Source organism: Colletotrichum godetiae, assembly GCF_030913485.1.
Source record: "Colletotrichum godetiae strain CBS 193.32 chromosome Unknown BDP55scaffold_10, whole genome shotgun sequence".
In the NCBI taxonomy this organism is placed as follows: domain Eukaryota; kingdom Fungi; phylum Ascomycota; class Sordariomycetes; order Glomerellales; family Glomerellaceae; genus Colletotrichum; species Colletotrichum godetiae.
Window position 1 is genome coordinate 548,032 of NW_026851258.1, and position 23,514 is coordinate 571,545.

Below are 23,514 nucleotides of genomic sequence, written 5' to 3' on the forward strand. Positions count from 1 at the left end.
CAAGCTGACGTGAGTGGCTCCAGATCGGTAGATCTTCGGGTAAACAGTGCCCCGACCCTATCTTATCGCAACCAGAAAGTGACCGCATTGACTGGTGCCCAGTTGGTCCGCTCCTCCAGGCACCTTTCCGCCCCAAGATCGCAAGACTCCGGACAGAGACGACTATACTTTGCTGTTGTTTGACTGCTTGGTCTCCGCGCAAACACCACTACTCCAGGAAATTACATCATCCCCACCGGTTGTGTGCGTGCCTTTGTTTTACACCTCGCCATTCCCACAGAGTGCCCCACCAACTCCTCCCAGCAGACACCCCGCCAGAGATCGGACAAGATGCTAAAGATTTGGTCTATGGTAAGAGATCACCGGAATCTTTCGGCAAAGAAGACTACTGACGTCTCTTACAGAAGAAGGAGCAGCAGAAGGCTGAAAATGCCGACGCTGCGGGCGGCAAGAAGAAGAAGGTGACTGCCGCGCAACTTCGTGTGCAGAAAGGTCTGAACCCCTCAGCCAGCCAAGGAGAAAAAACCACGATCTCGCTGCTGATGCTTGCTAACAGATCTCTCGGAACTCTCTCTCGGATCAACGATGAAGACCGACTTTCCTGACGCCGACGACATTCTTCACTTCACGCTTACGATCGAGCCCGATGAGGGCATGTACCGGACCGGCCGATTCACCTTCACATTCGACATCAACCAAAACTTCCCCCACGAGCCGCCGAAAGTCCGATGCAAGGAAAAGATCTACCACCCTAATATTGACCTGGAGGGCAAGGTGTGCCTGAACATTCTCCGCGAAGACTGGAAGCCCGTCCTTAACTTGAATGCGGTCATTGTCGGACTCCAGGTATGTTCAAGAGTAGTAAGCACGGTTGTGGGTGGGCGCCGGCTAACCGACCTCTTTTATAGTTCTTGTTCCTCGAGCCGAACGCCTCTGATCCTCTGAATAAGGAGGCCGCCGAAGATCTTAGACTCAACCGTGAGGGATTCAAGCGCAACGTCCGGACCGCGATGGGCGGTGGCACTGTCAAAGGACAGACTTACGACCGTGTGTTGAAATAGGATCTACAACAGCAAGGGGATCGCTTCCTTCTCGCTGCTGAATTTTCTCCAACGACATAACTCTTTGGCGAGACAAGAGGCCAGCCCGGATTTGATACCAGAGACGGACGGGCAGGCCGATGGTTCGCAGAAGGGTGGAGTGCGCATTTGAGGGGTCGGTGGGCATCAAAAGCAAGCATCGTCGTCAGGCGTTTGGGGAGACAAGATTACAAATTACAAGAGCTCAAGGATATGGCAAGACATCGAGCCCAGTTTAGAGATAGCACTAGCGAGAGCGCAGCACAGGAGGGGTCATTGACGCGCTCTGAAGAGTGGAAGTCAAGCGGGAGACGAAGGTGTAGTGACTAGTGGGAAGAAGTGATGAGCTTCAAGAGATCGTAGAAGCATAAGGTAGCTGGAATGCAAACAGCGTTGCCGTGTCACGGCAGAAGAAGAAGAAGCAAACATGGAGAATGGAAGCCAATCAACGGGCCGATTGACTCCCCCATAACGGTATCCGTACTCCGCACAAGCAAGTTGGAAGAAAGAGTCAGAGCTCCTCGAGAGAGGAGTCACAGCATCTCAGGGCCGGCGACCGGTCAGCAGCTGTGAAGAGAGGCCGAAGGTATAGGTAAACGGCCGTAGCCGGCGCCCCAGTAGTCGGTGAGATTCCGCCTGCGGCCCATCTGGTGTGACTCCTGTCTGGCCACTGGGCTACGATGTCGGTGTGGTGGGCTCTCCCCTGCTCCACAGCACCCGCCTCGCCGGCAATAACGTTGATTGCTCCCCGAGGTTCTTAGGTAAGGCCGCTGTCAAATGAGAACCGGACCAAGTAGATGTTACCCGCTGGGCCCAGCAAACTCCCGGCCGTCTCCAAAGTCCCCAGTACCCGCTCTCCCACTTGGAGAGCCCCCTACCGAACCCCGGACGCTTCCAGACGTCTTCCCCACCATGGGCACAGGCCAGCAGCAGGACGACGCAGCAGGCTAACCCACCAACGACCAAGCTGGGCCGAAGTCGGGGGTCAGCTCGCCCGTCTCTACGCCAGTAAAAAATTTCCCAATTCCAAACGCCTTTTTCCCATCAGTGAAACTCTGTTTTCTTCATCCATCTCTTCCTTCTTCTTCCTTACAATTGACTTGTACGGATACCCTCTCCACTCCCTCCTCCCCCAACACACAGTCACAATGGCCTCCCGCAGCTTCTCCAAGGCGCTTCGTTCGCCAATGGCCCGCCAGTTGGCGGCCAAGCCTGCCACCCAGCAGCGCACCTTCGTTGCTGCCCGCCAGCTCGTCCGCGCCTCTGCCCAGGTCAACAAGGCCTTCGTCGCTCCTGCCCAGCAGCAGGCTCGCGGTGTCAAGACCATGGACTTCGCCGGCCACAAGGAGGACGTCTACGGTAAGGAAAACGATGAGAGCTGACGAGTCCTTTGCTTTACTCCCTTGCGAATGACTCGCCAGAGAAAACCAGAGGGAGAGATTTGCTGACGTTGATGCCACAGAGCGTGCCGACTGGCCCCAGGAGAAGCTTCTTGTGAGTCACAAACAATCATGGAAGCTTGGGAAGGAGTCAATTGGAACTGACAATCGTCTGTAGGAGTACTTCAAGGACGACACCCTCGCCCTCATCGGCTACGGCTCCCAGGGTCACGGCCAGGGTCTTAACCTCCGTGACAACGGCCTCAATGTCATCATTGGTGTCCGAAAGAACGGCCAGTCCTGGAAGGACGCCCAGCAGGACGGCTGGGTTCCCGGCAAGAACCTGTTCGATGTCGATGAGGCCATCACCCGCGGTACCATCGTCATGAACCTTCTCTCCGACGCCGCTCAGTCCGAGACCTGGCCCGCCATCAAGCCCCAGCTCGTCAAGGGCAAGGTGCGTCATTTCTCGCTCAATTGAACAGGTCAATTGGAGCTTCAAAGCTGACTTTCGATTTAGACCCTCTACTTCTCCCACGGCTTCTCCCCCGTCTTCAAGGACGTCACCCACGTCGACGTCCCCAAGGACATTGACGTCATCCTCGTCGCCCCCAAGGGCTCTGGCCGTACCGTCCGCTCCCTCTTCCGTGAGGGCCGTGGTATCAACTCCTCTTTCGCCGTCTTCCAGGACGTCACTGGCAAGGCCAAGGAGAAGGCCCAGGCTCTCGGTGTCGCCATCGGCTCCGGCTACCTCTACGAGACCACCTTCGAGAAGGAGGTCTACTCCGACCTGTACGGCGAGCGTGGCTGCCTCATGGGCGGTATCCACGGCATGTTCCTCGCTCAGTACGAGGTTCTCCGCGAGCGCGGCCACTCCCCCAGCGAGGCCTTCAACGAGACCGTCGAGGAGGCTACCCAGTCCCTGTACCCCCTGATCGGTGCCAACGGCATGGACTGGATGTACGAGGCCTGCTCCACCACCGCCCGCCGCGGTGCCATCGACTGGTCCCCCAAGTTCAAGGACGCCCTTAAGCCCGTCTTCAACAGCCTGTACGACGCCGTCAAGGATGGTTCCGAGACCAAGCGCTCCCTGGAGTACAACTCCCAGAAGGACTACCGCCAGAAGTTCGAGGCTGAGATGGAGGAGATCCGCAACCTTGAGATCTGGAGAGCCGGCAGAGCCGTCCGGTACGTTTTAACAACACTTCACTCTATTCACCATGATGATCACTGGCTAACATTTATCTTTACTACAGCTCTCTGCGTCCCGAGAACCAGAAGTAAGCGGTTCGGCGTTTTTGCTTTGGGAGAAGATGAAAAATTTACTCGGAATGGCCATTTCCTAACCACTGTGCCGGGGACGGGGGACTTTTGTACTTTATACGACCGGATTCTAGGGGATCTGGGCCTGGTTCAAAAGTTTGCATCTTGACTTTTGGGATCCTTCAATACCATTTCTTTTGCTGTCCATGAACACATTGCTTCAACTCATCTCGTCTTTTTCGTCAGTTGTCCCAGCTGCGTGATTGTGCAAATGTCTGTGCCTGCTTCCCGGAGATGTCGGGTCATGCAGGGGCCCAATTGGGACTGACTCGTCAGGCCCGTTGATACTTTTCACAGATCGCGCTAGCTGCTGCTGGACCAGAACCAAATTGGCACCCCCACGCCAGCGGTAGTTTCTTTGACTTTTGAGGACATTTGCTGACAATGCAGCGGCGGTGTGGTGTTGCATGCGCATCCAAGTTTCATGGTGATGTAGAGTCCACGGTCAGGACTCTAGCCTCCGATGCTCGCTGAGGTTCGATTCTCGAGGAACAGCTCGGTAAAGGTGAGTGCTTATCGATTGGATGCACTTGTGAGTATCATTTGATGAGCTGAAGAAATTGACTCCCCTTTCCCATCTCACGGTGGGAAATGAGGCGGTCTCTATCCCTTAGCTAATGGCGCGTTCAGTCGTGCGAGACGAGCACTATCCTTGCTTAGATATGAAGGCACCGATTCACACGTATAAATACTATTATCTACCTTGCCTAGTTCATGATTTTCATCTCGACCCTCGCGTTTGTGCTGCACTTTCACATGCGTCCCAATTGACCAGTTTCCTGCATCGCACAGGCGATGCCCTTCCGAAACTCTGAAAGCCTAACGTGCAATGTCGGAGCTAGGGCACTGCAACTTCCAAGGTCTAGCTGGAGAGAGGGTCATAGCTGAAATGATTTTGGGTGTTATATCAGGCTCCCTAGAGTTGGAAAGCTTCACCCCAACGTGTTGCGTGCATCTTCAAGAAAAGACGACTTGAGCTACCCGAGGATAGAGGCCAGCCTCACCTTGCGCGCCATCGGTGACCTCGGTGAAGGCCTTCGGTGTGTGAATTTGCTGTAGCGACCCTGAGCCCCACCAACCCCCTTTGTCTGTGCATCCTCTCGGTAGTCGTTGCTCTGTCAACAGCAAACAAGCCTGGGCCCCTTTGCACCCCCTTCATCTCACAAGCGAGCCCAAAATGGGGTTTTGCTAGACATCCTATCGAAATATCAATCAATTGACGATTTACCTCACCTTAGTTTCCGCGCTTCCAACGCTTGCAAACCAAACGAAACCATTTCTAGCTTTCTGGAGTTCGCGCACAATGACGCCGTTGTCACTGACAAACGAATCAAGACTGAACACTGCAACGACCCTGACTGAAAACGCAACGAGCCGCGGTTTCTTTGAGCACTGCGAGGTGGTCCACTCCCGCACTGAGACAACCACGAACGGCGGTAATGAGAGCGGCAGCGAAAGCTCCTTCACCACCACAACCACAACCAACACCGCAATCACCTCTTCGCACTCTGTAGACGACAACGCTCGAGACCAGGAGAACATGCCACCTTCTCCCTCGGATTCCTCGCCGTCGCCGCCGCTCTCTGCGCCGGCGACGGCAATCAAGCCGCAGCGCCACTCACGCGTCATGTCTGGCACCGCACCCTCACCGCTCAAGCTACTCGCCGGCTCCGAGACATCGGAAAAGCAAGCGCGGAGCCCGCTTCGCAAGACAGTAATCTCTCCCGACGCGGTCAAACGCTTCCCTATCAGAGTCAGCAACCCGTCCGCCGAGCCTTCGTCACGTTCCATCTCTCCTCCGACCGTCTCTCCTCCGCCTCGCGAACGTACAATCAGTTTGGAAGACGCCATGCGCGACAACGAGGGACTGAAGCACGCCATCCAGATCTTTGAGGACGACGATACGGAGCTGGAGAATGACGAGACCATTGGCGGCGACACGACTACAATGAGCGCGGGCGAGGGCGAGGCAGAACACCACGACTTGGGCCACGCGGGTTACGAGGACCAGAGCAGTCTCGCCAATCCCGACGAGTCAATGATGAGCGCCTTCAGTACCTTCTCCGCCGTTCCCAATCTGACCATGTTCGCGAAACTCGGCCAGTCTCCCACAAAGTACGCGAGCATCGGCGGCATGACCCCGCGAGGGAGGCCAGAGACCGTGCACGAGCAGCAGGAGACTCCGAGGCGACATTCGGGACAGGACTCTGATGGTAACACTACCAACCTGTTGGATTTCACGGCCAGCCAGCGGTTCCCGCACAAATCGCCGTCCAGGCGGGGCAACACCTCACCTTCCAGAGCAAACCCTAATGCCACTCCGGCCCGCCAAATGTCGAACCTCCTCGACTTTGACATTCCCGCGCTACCTACTCCCCGCAGCATCCCGACCATTACACCCAGAGAACTCGAGAGTCTAAAGTCGAATTTTCTGTCCGAAATTAGCAGCCTAAAGGCATCGCTACTTGGCAAGGAGGCCGAAGTGACTTCTCTGAAGACGGCTGTTGGCGATGCGGAAAAACGAGTCGGCGAGAGCTTGGAGCAGGCCCGTGAAGAGCGGACAATGCGAGAGCAAGTCGCCGAAGAGAAGGAAATGTGGGAGAAGAGCAGTCGCGAGATGGAAAAGGTCCTCCGCAGCGTAAAGGAGGAGATTGTCCACACACAGCAGGAGCGCGAGGAGCTCGAATCCAAGCTTGCAGAGAGTGAGGGACGACGCGAGGCCGCCGAGACTATGGCTCAAGAGGCCGAGAGTAAGCTGGCTAGCTTCCGCGCCGGCAAGTCCACTGACGACAAGCCCTCCTCACCCAGGGGCGGTGCGGCCGCGACCTCCAAGGAGGTTGAGATTGCGGTGGAGCGCGTGGCCCGCGAACTGCACGCTCTTTACAAGGGCAAGCACGAGACCAAGGTTGCGGCGCTCAAGAAGAGCTACGAGACCCGCTGGGAGAAGAAGGTGCGCGAGCTGGAGGTCAAGATTGAGGAGCTCACCGAGGAGAATGACAGAATCCGCCGCGACAACACCATCACCCGCGTCGATCCCGCCCAGGTCGCCGCCGAGGAGGAGTTCAAGGCCCAGGCCGTCCGCGACTCGGCCCACATCAAGGAGCTCAGCGCCGACGTCCACAGGCTCGAGGCCGTCGTCATGTCGGTCAAGAGAGATAATTCGGAGCTCCGCGACCTCCTCGCCCAGGAGCGTGTCGAGAAGGGCGAGCTGGTCCAGCTCGCCGAGGAGATGATGGCGATCCAGAACGCCGCGCCCCCGCCGCCGACACCCAAGCCCGCGCCGACACCCGTTGCCTCGCGGACGCCCGGTCCCCCGGTCAGAAGCCACACGGAGAACAACTTCCGCAGCAGCATCGGCCGCAGCTCGGGCCTTAAGGCGCCCGGATCCATTGCCGCGCGCGGTTCCCTTCACGAGCGTAACGGCAGCGCCGGTCCCGCCACCAAGGGCCTTCCGAGACCTAGACCGATGAGCGAGTTTGGGCCCCGGAGCGGTATCATGAGCTCGATCGAGAAGATGGGCAACTACCGCGGACGCGGGGACTAGAAGACCCAGTCGTCTTGATGAACAAACGGCCTCCTTTTTGATTGGTCGGTAAATATCATACCGACTGTTTCTCTTTTTTTGTCTTTTCTTAATTCTTAAATTTACCTACGAAACGAACGAAACCAAACGATGAACGGAACAAAGCATTAAAGTGGCGGATGTGGAGAAAGTGAAAGACAGCAATTGTCTGAGGAGGAAGGAGGACGGAGAAGCAGATGAAGAAGAAGAGCAGCATTGACGTAACGAACTGGCGTCTACGGGGGTCCTGTTTTCCTAGGCTTTTTTGCTTTGGTTTTTTTTCCCATGCTATGGATGACAGGGCTTTTGTTTATTCGTCACACTTCCCCTCCATGACGCGGACCTGAAATGATTAAAGGGCACAAGGGGGAAAACGAAAGGTGTGGCGTTTTGTTTATGTCTTGTTCCCATACCACCCCCTTTTCATGTTGGGACGTTTTTGTTGCCATGAACCTGTTGAGCTTTGGATCATTCTGCTCAAAAGGTTTTGAGCCTACGACTTGTCTCGTTTGGAACCAACACCACCCCTTCTTCTACCATAACTCTTTGAATTGGTAATGTTCAGTTTTTATTGCACATATTCAACTTTTGCCCCTCTCTCTCTCTCTCTCTCTCTCTCGTGTGTGCGTAATTGTGGGCAGGTGGGATGTGAGTTTGAATGTGGATGTAAGCGATATGTGTCTTTTTCTGGCAATTGTCTAATGTCGGGCCTGGTGCTCGCGGTGACGGCTTTGGGTCTCTGCGTGTCTGTCTGTCATGATATGTGAAGTCTGTACGATGTTCGTGGTTTAGGGGCGGTAGGTGGTTGGGTAGATGACGAGGTTGTGGGATGACAGCAGATTGGAGACGGTGCCATCCATGTTCATGTGTCTTTGGTCCCGAAGAAATGGGTCTGGGGTCATGGTCGCGAGTTAAGGATGGAGATTTACCTTTTGATAGGTAGATGAGCTGAGTTCCAAACTGTCTATGAAAATTGGCGTTTGTGTGTATGTATCGTTTGTCTGCACCTTTGATCTTTTTTGAAACGTGAGATGTTGAGCTTCTGATTCGGCTTTGTCTATAGCTGGTCAAGTTGACGGGGCGAGAGAAGGGGAATGTTAATGGGGTTGGGGTCAAATCGCTATAGGGCCTACGTTAGGGTGTGAGATACATTTCAGATGGGGATATCTTGGGATATCTTGAAATGGGCGGTCCCTCTCTTGAGTTAACTTGAACTTGGTCGAGGCTATGAGGAAGCCAGCCGCGAGCTTTCGGTGTGGAAGGATGCGATTGCCCGAGATGGTGTTGGGAGTTTTGAAGTCTAGGCAGTGAACAGAACGAGGTTTTATGATCCCGTCTGCCGCTCTATCTACCTAGTAAGTATAAGCCCATCTGATGACCAAGTGAGGTTCTTGATATTGATCAGGACTAGGTCTACAAATGCAGGCCGGGAAATGCTTTCCTAGAGCCTTGATGTTCACATCTGACTCCATCTAGATCCAGTCATAACGACTGAGTAGTACAATTTTGCCCCGAGAATATGGCTCATTCAGGCTCCGTTATGTGCAAAGAAGCGCTATTATTTATTGTACGTACATCTTTCAATAATTGCGTTGAGATGTTCATCCACCCACCCACGAGGTACTAAGTTGTTTCTGGTGTGAGGATGGCTGGCCTCGGTTGGCCATACATATTCAAAGAAACACTCCAAACTGGTTGCAGAGGCGTGCATGCGCTTCGCGCGCCCCGCCAAGTGCTAATTGAGTAAAAGGAAGTCATGTTGACAAGGAAGGAAGATAAGGGCAAAAAGCAAAAGATTCCGAAACCGAGAATCGAACTCGGGGCTATGCCTAACCTCTCACGTAGATGAGAGGGCATCATGTTGGCCACTACACCATATCGGATATTCATGTCGATACGGACTAAAAATGCAAATAAGTACCCTAGCCGCCCCACCACCACACCAGCTACGTAGACCAGTCGCAATCTTCCTCCACAAACCTGCATTTTCTGTTCTACGACGCTTAGGAAACATCTCAAACTCGCGTCTCCTAAATCAGATGCATTTATTAACGGGGCCTGGTATGCTTAAAGTCGCGTAAAGTACGAATTAAATTCGAGGCAAAGGAGTTGAAGGCGAAATGAGATGAGGGCCTAATTGAGTTAAGGAAACACACTAGACTAAGCCTCATGCTCAGTCACTCGGGATGCTTGGACAAGCTTCAAGAGAGTTAAAGGTTCTCCAGAATGTTGGCACAGAAAGCATTGACAGTTAGTAAAAGGCCTGGTAAATCTTACTTTATTCATCAGTCAACCCCATTTTAGTCGAAACCACCCACCAAGAACCTTGGACAGCGTGATGATGCCCACCCTCCGACTTCCTCATCATATAAAGACGCAGTGTTACATTCTGACTTAAGTTGGCACATATTCTTCCTGTGAAGAAGCATGCGTAGCGATCTTTCCCTCTGTCCCCCGGCATTCTCAAAGCCGGAGGTGATGCGGCGATGAGGTCAGATCGCATGGCATGTTAAACGCAACGAGCTGTCCACGCTCCCAAGACCAGTAACTTTGATCTACAAGCCGACTCTGAGGGGCTGGGTTGGCTGAGGTATCAATACTTCATGAGACGCCAGAAGATTTGTCTTTCCTGCATCGGTTGCTTGACATCGCATAACGTGAAGTCACGGAGGAGCAGAAGGATCGAAATAGAGGCATTGCAATAAGATCCTTGTACATTTAAGTAGTCACCGCGTGGATCTGAAACCACCTTATGGAACTTCATACTGGCCCGCTCTGGGCGATGTCCTTCAAGCCTAACCTTGAGTTCTCTCATATCCACCGCTACCCGATACTTCGCGAGAACGGAAGAAGATTCGAGGTTGGATGACTTGAGCAGAGAATTAACCATGTTCTTGGTACTATATATTCAACGTCTGAATCTTGTTCTAGCAGTTTCTCAAAGCACGACGTGGATAAGTTTCCGGATGGCGTCTCTTGCTCTTTGGTGACAATTGCCTAATCGTAAGAGTCACCGTAGCATAGATGTGTCTTCCTCTATACCAGAGTATATCAATTACCCAACTCACTCCAACCTTTCCGTCCTGCTTGTAGATGTATTCAAGTTGTGTACAAATCCAGAGGAGAAAAGCGAATATCAGTGCTTGGAACTCCTTGATCTTTGAAGTTGTGACTCCATATTTACCCTCTCTTGTATTAGTGGTACTGCCAGAACCAATGAAGACTTCATGCACAAAAACGACTCGAGAAGAATCCTGGAGCACGTCATTGGCTCTTTACGAACAGGGCATTTCTTTAACAATTAATAACCCTAGGCCTTGATACTGTACCTCGGCGTGTGCATCGCGGCCAGAAATAGACAGTTTGATAGCACATGCAAGAGCTGACATCGGAATGGAAAGACGTGGATGACGTGGTTGCTTAGACATGGTAAAAGAAGCTTGGTCATAGATCCAGCATTCAATGGCTTCCGTATGTACTTTTAAGACCAGACAGTTGTCACAAGCAGTCACAAGACCAGAGTATATTCATTTGCAAGCGCACATGCCGAGACTTATACTTGCTTCCTGCCACGCACAGTTTTCCCCATATCCTTTCATCATGAGCGAGTTGAAGGATTATCTAGATGAGGCTAGCACAAATAGATTATATGGTCCTTTGACATAAGAAACGACGACCCCGTAGATGTCATCGCATTCGCATACATCAGATTATCGCCTCAGATTCCATCCGTGTTACGAGGTGTGCTTCCCTCAGACGATGACTTTGGTCTTGCGAACGGATTTACACATTCGATACATCTTTTCTGGGTTTCTCAAGATGCCGTGTAGTTCCTTCCACTAGGCGAAGTTGGACAATTTCTAATAGACGATATAGGAAGCTGTCAGAAGCGGCACGAGCGGAGACGTGATTGACCGTGCTGTCACTGGTGAACCGAGCCATATCTATCTAAGCCACGTGGAGCATTTCTTGCCATTGGTGCCTATGCAGAGAAGCAATAATACAAGTGCCCAGATGACCGAAAGTTGATCAAGCTTGGTCCAGAGATATCATGAGTGCTTGAAGAGTACTCTCTGGTGAGATCGAAAGAAATATTGGAGCATACCTTCGTCAAAGTTTGGATCTCTCTTACACCATCATGGAGGTGGTTGACTAGGTTCTCATTCGAGCAGAGGGAAGCTTCATCCGTACCACCGGACATCTTGGGCAATGGAAACAAGTTCAATGGGATTTCAAAATACTGGACTAACCATAACGCGGTCTTCAATCAAGATTAATTTGCCATTGAGTCAGACTCTTTTACTGTTAAGCTTCCAAGTCCAATGAAATTATGAGGCGCCCAAGGTAACTTTTTCGTGTTCTATATCCAGTTCGGAAGACTCGACAAATCATGTATTCGGGTTCCCCAGTCCTCCGACTTCATCCCTCAGCTGAGCCACGGAACGGCTGTCTATGTGTCCAAATTTTCACGAACCTTCATCCTACAATCATAACAGGACAATGGAAACTTCGTATTTCTCGGAATCTAGAAAAATGCCCGCAGCTACTGGCGCCAAAGCATATCTCCAGCCCAACAGGCTGAGGACGCTGCGGGCCTGATCAAAGCATCACGGTTGTATCACATTAGAACATTGTTAATGACCTCCCTGTAACGCAGTGTTCCGACTGGTGAGCAGGAGCTCGAGCTCACTTATTGGCAACTAATACGCCTCGGCATCAAGACTTTCACCTTGTTAGACCGTGATCCATGATCGATCAAACAGACTCCCGCCAATACCCGCCTGTCGGCCTCTGGATCCGCGTTTAGAGGCTCCTTACCGCCTAGCATAGATTCCTCATTCCACCGTCAACGACTCAGCCGTTCAAGCGATGAAGTGGAGATAAACGCTGACCGAACGACACGGCGTCGGCAAACGTTCCCCGTTCCGGCGTAGACCAGATCTAGAATCTCCCCATTTTCAATACCGGTGTAAGCCCCGTACAACGCTCGTCCAGCGGTCTCACCTTTTTTCAAGGTACATCCGGAGCCGTGGGGGCATATCAGCAATCGCTACTCCCTCCATCATCGCGTCGCGCGTCGGCATCACCCGCTCCATCAGTTTCGAGGCGAGGCGCCACACCACCGGGCGGGCTTGCCCGACGGCTCTTGGCCACTACCCTCCCCCTCTACATGCTACCACGCACACACACACACATACACGCACGAGCAGGACCCAGCCGGATTCCCGTGAGACGGTTAACCTCCACCCCCGGTTGCCCCCACGCGGGATGATCGCCCATGGTGCGACCGTCCTCTCGGTGAGGCAGGTCGCGGGAGATAGAACACGTAAAGATCTAGATGAAGGGCGAGAAAGCAAGTTGAAAAGAGACCTGCTTCGACTTGCGCTACCTTGGCCATCGTCTATGGACGTCGTCGACAGCCCGAACTAGTCCAAACAGGCAAGATTATGCCGTAACTTTTGAGTTCAGCCTAGCAGACCGAGACCCTTGAGCGATTGGCCGTTTTCCCCAGGGCAGTGAGACGATTCCCAACCTCGCGTTGGTTCCTTGGAGAACATCAGACACTGGGTCGGTATTGTTTGTCCTGGGCTACCTACTCCACCCTCCCGCCGGAACAGATATGTGATCAATATCTGCCGGACGGTTACGTTTCCCGGTCCGGCTGTTGGAGCCATTGGAGAGAGAGCAAGAGATGTCTGGAACTTTGGGATGGAGAAGGGAACCCGAAAGGGCAAGACAAGTCCTGGGGCAACGGCAGTGGCAGCAGAGCAACAAACATGGGGTAATGAGTGACGGTCCTTTGGTGTTCATGCCAAGTAGACCCAACGACTCCAACGAGCCGGGGGAGAGGGAGATCTTGGAGCAGTTCACCCCTTCTCTGCCGCAAGGGACACAAACTTGGCGGACCCGGGGAAAAGCCGTCCCAGGTTCTCAGCCGTACGTTCGTGCTTTCCCTTTCTCTCACGCCAGGCAGGCCTCCCGTTTGATCCCATCGCCCAGCCGCGTAATAGCTGGTCGCCGGAGCTGAGCCCCGAGGGCGGTGATTGGCAGGCACCGTCCGAGATCCGTAAGAGAGGAACGCATGGGGCCAAGCATTAGCAAGGGCCGCCGCCGCTCCCCTTGCTCCATCCATGATCCCCTCCCCCTCCCAATCCCTCTTGCGGACGGGGGAAGACGATAGAAGTCCCGGTAGTTTCGATAACTCGGTGGTGGTGGTTGACCATGAACCCGCGAGAATGCACATCCCGTTCCGCGGGCCCTCTTTCTTCGCAAGTTCGCACCACACGGACCACACCACTGAGGAATTGAAAGTCGCGCCGCATTGAGCGGGCAAGGGTCCTGACTCGGAATCCCTACAAGACCAAAGAGCGGTTCCAGGGTTCCCGATTTGTTGTAGCTGCTGCTGCCTATGGGGACTTGGGAAGAGCTGTAAGGACGAAGCGGTTGCGAAGCACCTGCCATATCGGGGAGTTTGAAGGGGGGAACCATCTTTCAATGTTTCCAAAAAGGACGCAAAACAACGTTCCATCCCTCGCGCGAAGGAATATGCGCGAGAAGGAAGAAAGGAAGATCAAGAAGATGAGAGCAAAAAAAAACAACAACGCAAAGATTGCGTGCGATACCGACGGCTGGGACTAAGTCACGTTAGGGTCCAAGATGAACAGTGACAGGGACCGAATTGGGCGATAGGTAGGTCGTAGGGTGACTGGGGGAAAGAGGAAATAGGCAACGGTCTAAAGGTCTAGATGCCGATCATCAGTTCTTCTTGCCTGACAATTGGGAGCGCGACTCTTGAACTGCTGACAACCGACAGTTTAGAAGCGCAAACTCCAGAGGGGAGAGAGATACTCATCTACCACCAGCTCTGTATCCAAACAAGACGAATGCCGTTCATTGTTGATCCGCAACCAAAAACCCGAGAGTCAAACACACCGATACGTGACAACTCTGGAACTCTTCAAGAGAATTTTCCCCTTGTCGAACGGGGAACCCAGCCACTATCGAGTGGCTACCCATCTTCCAATACAAACTTCAAGGGTCCCCTCGGTGTGGGTACGAATACTTCGTACTCCGTACACACACTTCTTTCAATGTCGACAAATTCCCGGTCCTGCAGAGAAGGGGACGAGAAACATGAGAAACGACGTCTCCCGAAGATCATGCGTTCGGAGCGAAATGCGGTGAAACGTAACCCGGACGTCTGGCTCTTGGATCTTCTGCCAATAATGCAGGATCCCGGTCTGGTTCGTGTTTTTTTTTCTTTCTTCCTGTCTTCCCTGCTCTTCCCCCAACCCCATTATCTGATCCCGGAGTCGGGCCGCAAGTACAAGTAGAGAGAAAGAAAAAGACTTATCAGGCCAGCAACAAGCGGCCGGCGGCCAGCCAAGAGGGCTTGCAGGAAGAAGAGAAGCCGACTTTTGCTTCTGATAATGCTCAGGGGACGAGACGAGGGTGGTGGGTGGCATAGAGTCTTCAATGATACTCTGCGGAGGAATGGAATAGTTGGAAATCCAAGACCTAGGCCACCAGACTAATAGGTCACAGGCCTTAAGGCGAGGGAACAGGAAAGAAGAGGACAAGACAGCAGCGTTGTTGTTGGTTCAAGGACCAAGAGTTGATCCCCCCCCCCCCCCCCCCCCCTGTGAGGTTTCCCTTTCGTCTAAGCGAACCGGCGAGAAATCCAGCATGGTCGTCAAAGATGGGGGCCAATCACCGGACCAGTTCACCGATCACTCACCTGGGAACCTCACCCCATTACCCCGAATCCTCTGCTTCGGTGGGAAACTCACCGAGGGGGGAAAAGGGGATCGCCCTCGCGGCGACGTCAACCAAACCCCAAACCCAATCCTGATAATGGCGCAACCGGCCCAAAAACTGCTTCCCGTTCGATTTACCCGACGGAGCACCACCCCCTCCTCGGCACGGCAGAAAGAAAAGGGAAAAAAGAGAGGAGGGAAACGGACAAGCCGCCGTTGGACGAAAAACAACAGTCGACGACGACATGCGTCTCTGCCTTTCCGTCGCTCTCACTCTCTTCTCCTCTCCCGTCCCCGTCCCCGTCCCCGTCTCCCGTTACTCCCCAATTGCTGCTCGAAGCCTCCCCTCCCCCCGGTCCACAAGAACCGACCAGTGCTAAGAGGGAAGATCAGCAACGACCCAAATTGTCAGAATGGTACCCGGCCCCTCCTCCGGGTGCACGGACTGGATGCCGGGTCCAGCTCCCGTTTTCCGTGGGCTCGGACTCTCTTGACGTCTGTCCTCTGCCTCGGTGTCTCTCCGTTTCTCAAATGTTCCAATTACGGATAACGACAGGGTGGTCAGTTTTTCCCCCCTCGTATGTGAGCATGTGTATCCGCGGCATGTTCAAGCCTGTCCCTAGTCAAAAGAGAACGCCCAAACCACCTTCCTCGGTGAAAGGCAGTGCATACAGAGGGAGAGAGAATGTGTGTTGTGGTGGAAACTAGAGCAGAACGATCAGTTATCCCCTTCTACCCTATCCAAACCTGGGCCACCTAGAATTCCAGCAGGGTCCTTGAGTCGTGTTTTGTGGCTTTCTCGCTGTATTTGTACGTGCGCCCGTCCAAAAAAGATATGTCATGTTGGAGCTCCACTCGGCGTAACTTGAAGAGAGGGGGGGGGCTCCTTTTTTCTTGTCAAAACCGTCTCCAGCAAAACGCCCTCTTTCTGCATGGAGCACCGTGATGCCCCTCCTCCTACCTGAGCAGTGCCGGCATAAGAGGGAGGGGGGGACCCTGGAGGGGAAGTTTGCGGATGGGTCAGTGATGTGCCCTTTCCCCTCTTTCTTTCTGGCCTTTGCGTACGGATAGCTTATACAAAACGGATAGAGAGACTGAGAAAGTTGTATGTGAGAGAATGCGAGAGAGGTGAAAGGTCCGTAGAGAGGCCCGTGTTCGATGAGGGGTTTTGGAGCTGCGGTCACTGACCTGCAGCAGTGTGTATGCAGCAAAACTGGGAACAAGAAATCCCTCTTTCGACCATCGCCATGAGTAAGTAAGGTAGCACGAACGTATTGCAGTACCAGTTTGAGAGGGCTTCTTAGCGCGTGAGAGATGCAGAACAGTGTGTTGTTGGCCACTGCACTGAAGCAAAAGAGGTTGCGATATGGACGAGGGGAGGGTTGCAATGCATGCAACGCGCTGCAAGAATCCGTTAGTCGTTGAAGAACAACCTCTCTCCCCTCCCCTCCCTTGGGAATGTCATTGTGGAGCGATGGAACGAACGACATGAGAGGTCCAGCTTACTGGCTCTCTTGCTCGAACCCGAGGCTTCTGAAAGCCAGAACCCGTAAAAGACACGAGCAAATGCCGTTGACCATGCGTCGAAGAACATCCGAGGCTGCTTTTTTCCCTTCTTTTTTTCAAAGAACGCGCACAGAGCCTCTCTGTCCATGGCTACGTCTTTTGCCCCGCCTATCTGAGTGAAGATCGGCGCACCAGTAAGAGAGACACTGGACGAGCAAATTGCACCCGAGTAATTCTGAAGTTACTTCATATAGCCCGAATCAATACCGAAGCATCACGCAAACTTGGCATCATATCATATGTTGCATGTAGACAGTACAGCCCTGCCAGACCCCGATATCTAGGGCGCTTTTCATTTACACGTAGAGGAGAGGAGAGGAAATCGTACACAACCTCTCAAGTGCGCCCGATGAGAACGTGGGTTGTCATGAGAATTTGATACCCTGGACGATGACACCACGCCGGGGAAAGAAAGCCGTATCGTCAAAAGGTAAAAAGCACAAAAAAAGAGCAAACCCAAATGCTGGCCGGCAGGATCACGCACATATAGACACTGGTCACTGGAACACGCTCGTAGGGCAAAAAGATGATCATCCCATCTCGCAATAGACTTTGCGCCGAGAGTTGCTTATCGACAAACCCGTTCCCGCTCGCAAACGCCCCCTCCCCATGCCACCACGCATAGTTTTAGGTAGTGCTGCTAGAGACGAGGGAATCGCGTCGACTAGCTCATACATACATGCAATGTTCATCACCACCCTCATCCTTACGTCAGGGTACGCTTTTTTCTCTCGCCGTAATCTACCCATAGTCCGGTCGGTGACCGGTCAAAGGAAGAGGAGAAAAGCCAAGCTCATTGCTCTCTCGAAACCCATGACCCGTGACATCTAGCCTCACATGGTTGAGGTTTGACTTGTTCCACGGAATCGTCAAACCATGGTTTCGAAACCACCCAGAAGACAAAGGAAAGAAGCTCGGCGGATAGACCCGCTCATCATGAAAAAGCCTAGTCTACACCCTCAAACTCACCCGCCATGGCCTGTTTCTCATCACACGTTCGATGGTACGGTATGTTGTGTAGTTGGAACCCACAAAGCACACCTCGGCCCTCGCAGCTTCGCCCGAATGTCCAAAGGGCGGATTATCCGTCTCCAACCCACCACGACTCCAATCACCCAATGACAGCTACATTGGAGGTTCTTGCCTTTTCACCCCAGATGGCATCGATTCTCCAAACTTCCCCCATCCATGGATGATTTGCTAATCGGGGCCAAGGCGCTTGCCGTTGGTTCCCAACTTTCCCTCTGCCTCCATCCGCCCTCTCCACTCACACGCCCTTTCTCTTGCGAACCCCGGGAAATCCAAACCGCGAGTGAACCGCAACAGGGTCGCATAAACCACGCCTTACTGAGAGAAGGACTTGGGAGGAATACTTAACAGGAAGAATGAGGGAGAGCTCTACCGTATACCGTATACTAAACAGTACCCCTTCCCACGGACCCCATCTGCAAAGCGCCAACCCATCGTTCGTCGCTAGTTTCCCAAAAAAGAGGCATCCACCACACACATCCACACTCTCACACACATATAGGTAGGTAGACTCACTCACACACTCACACTACCTTAGCCTCCCGCACCTGGACCCCTTCCCCGGCACGTAGTCAGGTAGGTTGACAGACAAGCCAAGCAAACGGCGAGCGCCACTATCGACCACCAAAATAAAAAAAGACAGTCCGTCCGTTCCGCCCGTCTGTCCGTGTGTGTGTCTTTATGTGTAGGTGTGCCGGCAACGAAAAGAGAGGGGATGCGTACGCGCGCACACACACCTCATACCCCACCTGAATTGAACAACTTGTCTTGAATTCCCCCGCGACAGGCAGATAGACATCCATACAAGAACACGCCTTCAAAGACAACCTCCCACCCACCACACGAACCGTTCGGTCGTTCAAGCCAGAAAAAACAAACGTGCGGCAAACGCCACAGTGAACAAGAACAGAAACAGAAAAAAGCATGTGCCCGTACCCAGCAGGTATCTATTACTGGTATATCTCGCCTCCCCATCTCCCCAAGAAAATAGGAACATCCGGGGAAAAAGATGCCCATCCGGGACGGGCGTGTTGGGACAATGCCATTATCACCACCGCCCGTCTTGTCAACAAATGAGACACAAAGACTAGCTCAAGTGTGGCTGTATTTTGTTTATTTACTCTTCTGTTCCTTCCCTCTTCGCGGAGACGGCCCAAAGTCCGAAGCTACATCCCAAAAGCCCATTCTTTCTCTCAATCCTGCTCTCATTGCTTATGAATCCCCTTCGCGGAAAAGCAAAGAAATGAAACGACGTCCCTTCTTCCAAGAATTAGCTAACTGTTAGTCGAAACGGATCATCAAGTCACTCTTTCCTCGTTTTTGTTTTTCCGTCATATTCCCTCCCGCCTTTTGATTCATCATCAATCTTCAAAATCTAGCTGAGAATAAACAGCGAGAGTAGTACGTGGTGCGGAGCACGCCTGCCAATATAGATAAACCGTGAGATAGAATCTAATAGACCGAAGCAGTTCAACATGGATCGGTCTAGAACCCCCCGATCCAAAAAAAATTCCCTCTCGCCTATTCTATGCCTCCCTATCCCGACAAGACAGACACCAATAAGGTACGAATAGCATCCTTTGTCCCCCCTTCTTCCCGAATCCTTCCCCAAACCCTGAACCTTTCCGTGTTGCCCGTCCATGCCGGAGTACCCCCCCTCCCCCCCTTTCCCACCTCTTCGCCATGCTCACTGTGAGAGGATTCAAAGGAGGTTTTAGACAATGGAAAAGGGAAAGTACACCACCCAATACAGCCCATGGAAACCCGGAGAGAAGCTAAAGGCCGCCAAGCCGTCCAAACACACATTCACAACACACACGTACAAAGCTCCCCTTGAATAAGGTACTATCTCTAATTCGTGCGTCTCCCCCCCCGCCCCCATTCAAACTCCCCGGGAGCCCGGCTTTGGCTCAAAAAGCAAAAAGGTACGAAGTAGTCTTTTGAAAACCACCAATCTCAATAGTCTTTGAGAAAAGGCGGAACATATACGGCCCCGTCACGCCCGTCCCTCAACGGCATTTCCATACTCCCTGAAACCCGTCTCTCTCTCTCTCTTTCTCTCTCCATCATGCTTCACTTAACCATCCCCCATCCTCATTGCCGGGACGTGCTGCCGTAGTGCAGATGCCCCCTTCCTATCCTTCTTGGCTTCTTTGCCACCCCTACCTTACGTGACCTTACCTTTTTGCCTGCCCCTGAAGGTCCAAAAAAACCGTTGTGAAAAAAACAGAGTCCGCCTTCACTACAAACCGCACCCCCTTCCCACCCCTCATCCAAGAATAAAGTCCCGAGGGAGCGGAAATCGCGGGGTACGGCGGGCAGAGAAGGCAGGCAATGCGCGCACGTCTCGCGCCCAGAGATGTCCCTCTCTAAGATTCTACCTTGCCTTACCCTCCCTCATGGATCCTCCGCCGCTCCCCCTCCAAGACCCTCTCTCCAACTTTCTCTCCCCCAAGTATCTGTCTCTCCACGAAGAAAAAAAAGGCGACATAGTTTCCGAGATACGACGTAGCTTTCCCCGATACGTCCATGATTTTCTCTCACCAAGTAACCCTCTTTCGTCAATAGCAACGACCACTTGTGGTTAAGTTCTCCGGTAAAGCGCGCCGTTACGGCAAATCAAGCATCGGGCGGAAGACGATCGGAAAATCAAGGATAGATGGGCGGATAATGTAGATTCAACGAGGAACAAGTAGGCCTATCCCGGATATCTAACTATGTTCGGCAAAGAGTCAATACCTTCTTGTGGCTACCTCCCCAAAGTGACTACTTCCAGCCGCAAGCTGCAGCTAGGAAAACAAGTATTGTTTCGGTATACACAGATTAGAGCTTCCTCCCTTCTGCCACAGCCCTTCAGCCTCTCCTTCTCCAGGCAGACCTCCTTCTCAGCTCGCGTGCGCGGATATGAATGTTCCATGTGAGTGATCCAAACCACAAACATATGAACAATCCGGGAGTGGAAGTGTGCAGATACATGGCATCATTTTCTTTTGCGACCGACTAGACGTCAAAAAAAAGGTCTGTAAGAAAGACTCCTATAACACCGCCAGCTTGCCCTCATGTGTTGTTTGGAATGAACAAAAAAATATGAACTCCCAGTCTGCCAAAGGTTTGATTGAATCTCAAGAAACCTACGCCCCAGAATATGCCTCTCTCTTTTCGTGCGCCGTTCGCCCAATGAGGAGCTGGTTGTTCATCCGTGACAAGGGGGAAAATGTCCGAATCGTCTTCAAAGCAGAACTCGAGATCTCGTACGTCCAGTAGTCGTGGCTGTGAAAGCCTTTGCCAGCGCTTCTCTAATGCTGGCAATCATCAAGTCGTGACGTGGAAAATGCTTTTGCCTCGCGGCAGTAGGCCCGTCGGATTTGCGAATCGAATGGATCGGGGTTATTACCATGGATCCGAACAAGTCCGTCGATAAAGGGGGTTGAGGGGAATAACAAGTCGAGGTTGCGGGCGAGCTCACAAAACGACACATTTACTCTTCCCTTCCCTTCTGCCTACTTTGCGACGATAGCGGTCGCCACCCTCCTTGTCGTCGTACCTCGCTCCAGCATCGCCGTTGATGGGTCGGGTGCTGCTTCGTCCGCCGGGCTGCGGCCTCGAGGCGGCCTGTCGCTGCCTCCTCAATATTCTGACAACGTCATAGAAGGCCTTCTCGACATTTATGCAGTTCTTGGCTGAGGCCTCGACGAATTCGCAGCCAAGCTCGCGGGCCAAGGCGTGTCCTTCTTGTGTCGAAACTTCCCTCTCAGTGACTCTGTCGCTCTTGTTGCCGACCAACATGATGGGTACGGGCGCTTGTGGGCTGGCTGCAGAGATTGGCGAGCCTGGGTATGACGGTGAGGATGCACATGACTCCTTGACTCGCTGGATCTGATGATGAAACCGCTTGATCCGTGAAAAGGAAGATCGTGATGAGATGCTGTAGACGAGAACAAATCCTTCTCCGTCTCGTATCCATTGATCTCGAAGGGCTGTGTACTCTTCTTGGCCGGCAGTATCGAGAACTTCCAACATGCATGCTTGTCCGTCAATGACGACTTGCTTGCGATACGAATCTTCGATCGTGGGGTCATACTGTTTTCGGTAGAAAGCACGGTCAGCAGGCGGCTCTTGGCGGCGATAGCAGCGGGGAAAGGATGGATTTTGGGGAAGGGTCGAAGGACTCAACGACCGACCGAAGAGAAAGTGACGATGCGAAGCGAGACGGAATGAATGGGAGTGGCGACTTACCGTTTCCACGAAGTGTTGCAGGCAAAGCTGGATTGTCAAAGCGGTCTTCCCCACGCCGCCGTCGCCCAGGACCACCAGCTTGTACAGCACCATTTTTCCTGCCATGATGGGCAGCTATCGGAGGCGAAGAACGATGAAAAGAAGTCGAATCTGTGTCGTTGAATTAGGCCGCTCGATTGATGATGAGTAGCGAAAGTCAAAGCGAAGCAGAGGTAGAGGGGCGGTTCGCGGGGGGCGGAACGCGAAGTGGGTGGTGATGGTTCGTCGGTGGTTGTGTGAAGGTGGTGGTGGTGGAGGAAAAGACGACAAACGCCAGTCGAGAATCGATGATAGAATAGGCAAGGTAAGAAAAAAAAAAGGTAAGACAGGTAGGTAAGGTAGGCAAGGTTGGTGGCAGCGAGTGGTAGGTAGTGGAGGCCGAAAGGTGGTGGTGGTTGTGGTGGTGGACTGGTGGTGGCCGCAGGAAGTTGGGGAGCAAGGTAGGAGCCCAAATCTTGTTGGATTTTGGAGCCCGAGCCCTGGACGTGGACAGTGGACTCTCTCCTCAGCAGACTGGTGGATTGGATCGACCGGACTGGACCCGACAAGCCAGTTAGTACGTAGCAGCAGCGACAGCGGTAGTATCAGTAGCGGCGGCAGCAGCAAGCACCAACGCAGCACTGTGACTGGGGAGGGGTTGCTCGCGGTGGATGCCGGCTGTCCCTGCTCTCTTTCTCTCGCTCACCCTCCTCTTCGTCTCTCTCTCTGCCTTGGCCTGGCTGGGGCTAAGGTAGGCTGGGCTGAACCGGCAACTGGCAACTGACAGGTTGGCACACGGTCGCGCTGCGGATGCGAATCGGTGCGGGCGGGCTTGGTGCAAGAGGAGGTAGGTAGGCCACCTCAGGTATGTATGTACGAGTACAGGATGATTGCGCGCACACAGGCCGTATGACCTCCTGTCTGACCCTCGGGCTGGTTTGGTTTGCTTTTCTTTTTCTCTCCTTCGTCTCGTCTCGTCTTGTCGTCTTCTTCGTCTTCTCGGATGGGCAAAAGGTGTGGAGAAATGACAGACACTGACTGGACTGGCGGGTCTAGCTTGGGACCTGGGCTTGTGTTAGATGCTTGGGTTAGGGAGGAGGATGATACCGGGATAAAGGCGAAGCGGAGCGGAGGCGCACAGCCGACTGTTGGCTAGCCCGCCCTTCTCCTGAGAGGCTGTCAACCCTCGTTACCTCCACGCGCCAACCCGAGCCACCCAGCTCTGTATCCGCCGTGACTTGGGCTGGCCGGGATGGGACGGGGAAGGGGACTGAGTGGCAGCGAGAGTGGGAGTGGGAGTGGGAGGGGGGGTCGACAAGGGGACAGGGGTGCAGGGACGGGTTGGAGACGAGCGAGCGAGCGAGCCACAGCAAGCAGTCCCAATTCCACCGGCCGGTTGGGGTTTGTTGGTAACAGCGACGACGGCGGCAGCGGCAGCGGCAGCAGCACCAGCGGCGCAAAGCAGACAGAAGCAGGCGAGGTTTGCGGTGCGGTGCAACACGGTACGTATTCTCGAAGGAGCGTAGTACTTGGTCGCGTACGCATGCAGTAAGGTGAGGTAAGGT

The 23,514-nt window shown here is 53.3% G+C and overlaps 8 protein-coding genes and 1 non-coding gene across 9 annotated transcripts; 4 read left to right on the forward strand and 5 right to left on the reverse strand.

Moving 5' to 3' along the window:
* The first annotated feature begins 123 nt into the window (after positions 1-123).
* BDP55DRAFT_31790 (ubiquitin-conjugating enzyme) lies at positions 124-1,261 on the forward strand. The gene is made up of 4 exons (XM_060566742.1): positions 124-351; positions 405-492; positions 557-846; positions 909-1,261. Exons 1-4 carry the CDS (start codon positions 331-333, stop codon positions 1,059-1,061), a joined length of 552 nt encoding a protein of 183 aa, XP_060432532.1. The 5' UTR covers positions 124-330; the 3' UTR covers positions 1,062-1,261.
* Positions 1,262-2,041: 780 nt separating this feature from the next.
* Positions 2,042-3,941, forward strand: BDP55DRAFT_655386 (ketol-acid reductoisomerase). The gene is made up of 5 exons (XM_060574309.1): positions 2,042-2,438; positions 2,542-2,573; positions 2,637-2,915; positions 2,979-3,646; positions 3,715-3,941. Exons 1-5 carry the CDS (start codon positions 2,228-2,230, stop codon positions 3,740-3,742), a joined length of 1,218 nt encoding a protein of 405 aa, XP_060432533.1. The 5' UTR covers positions 2,042-2,227; the 3' UTR covers positions 3,743-3,941.
* An 800-nt stretch (positions 3,942-4,741) lies between these two features.
* BDP55DRAFT_31907 (uncharacterized protein) lies at positions 4,742-7,615 on the forward strand. The gene is made up of 2 exons (XM_060566752.1): positions 4,742-4,821; positions 5,020-7,615. Exon 2 carries the CDS (start codon positions 5,085-5,087, stop codon positions 7,323-7,325), a length of 2,241 nt encoding a protein of 746 aa, XP_060432534.1. The 5' UTR covers positions 4,742-4,821; positions 5,020-5,084; the 3' UTR covers positions 7,326-7,615.
* A 1,524-nt stretch (positions 7,616-9,139) lies between these two features.
* On the reverse strand, positions 9,140-9,226 carry BDP55DRAFT_t106. Its single transcript has one exon. It is a non-coding gene; the product is annotated as a tRNA-Glu (tRNA).
* Positions 9,227-12,838: 3,612 nt separating this feature from the next.
* BDP55DRAFT_31995 (uncharacterized protein) lies at positions 12,839-13,996 on the reverse strand. Its single transcript, XM_060566759.1, has 2 exons — positions 12,941-13,996; positions 12,839-12,889 (listed from the first exon to the last, which is right to left on the reverse strand). Exon 1 carries the CDS (start codon positions 13,870-13,872, stop codon positions 12,988-12,990), a length of 885 nt encoding a protein of 294 aa, XP_060432535.1. The 5' UTR covers positions 13,873-13,996; the 3' UTR covers positions 12,839-12,889; positions 12,941-12,987.
* A 986-nt stretch (positions 13,997-14,982) lies between these two features.
* On the forward strand, positions 14,983-15,794 carry BDP55DRAFT_32071 (uncharacterized protein). The gene has a single exon (XM_060566769.1). The coding sequence runs from the start codon at positions 15,030-15,032 to the stop codon at positions 15,648-15,650; it is 621 nt and encodes a 206-aa protein (XP_060432536.1). The 5' UTR covers positions 14,983-15,029; the 3' UTR covers positions 15,651-15,794.
* On the reverse strand, positions 15,745-16,823 carry BDP55DRAFT_32029 (uncharacterized protein). The gene has a single exon (XM_060566762.1). It carries the CDS (start codon positions 16,588-16,590, stop codon positions 15,838-15,840), a length of 753 nt encoding a protein of 250 aa, XP_060432537.1. The 5' UTR covers positions 16,591-16,823; the 3' UTR covers positions 15,745-15,837.
* A 1,268-nt stretch (positions 16,824-18,091) lies between these two features.
* Positions 18,092-19,103, reverse strand: BDP55DRAFT_655404 (uncharacterized protein). Its single transcript, XM_060574310.1, has 2 exons — positions 18,201-19,103; positions 18,092-18,174 (listed from the first exon to the last, which is right to left on the reverse strand). The coding sequence occupies exon 1, from the start codon at positions 18,619-18,621 to the stop codon at positions 18,310-18,312; it is 312 nt and encodes a 103-aa protein (XP_060432538.1). The 5' UTR covers positions 18,622-19,103; the 3' UTR covers positions 18,092-18,174; positions 18,201-18,309.
* Positions 19,104-21,157: 2,054 nt separating this feature from the next.
* On the reverse strand, positions 21,158-22,036 carry BDP55DRAFT_726211 (ras-2 protein; the record flags this gene model as incomplete). The annotated part of the gene is made up of 2 exons (XM_060579119.1): positions 21,158-21,775; positions 21,932-22,036. 2 exons carry the CDS (start codon positions 22,034-22,036, stop codon positions 21,158-21,160), a joined length of 723 nt encoding a protein of 240 aa, XP_060432539.1.
* Positions 22,037-23,514: the final 1,478 nt, after the last annotated feature.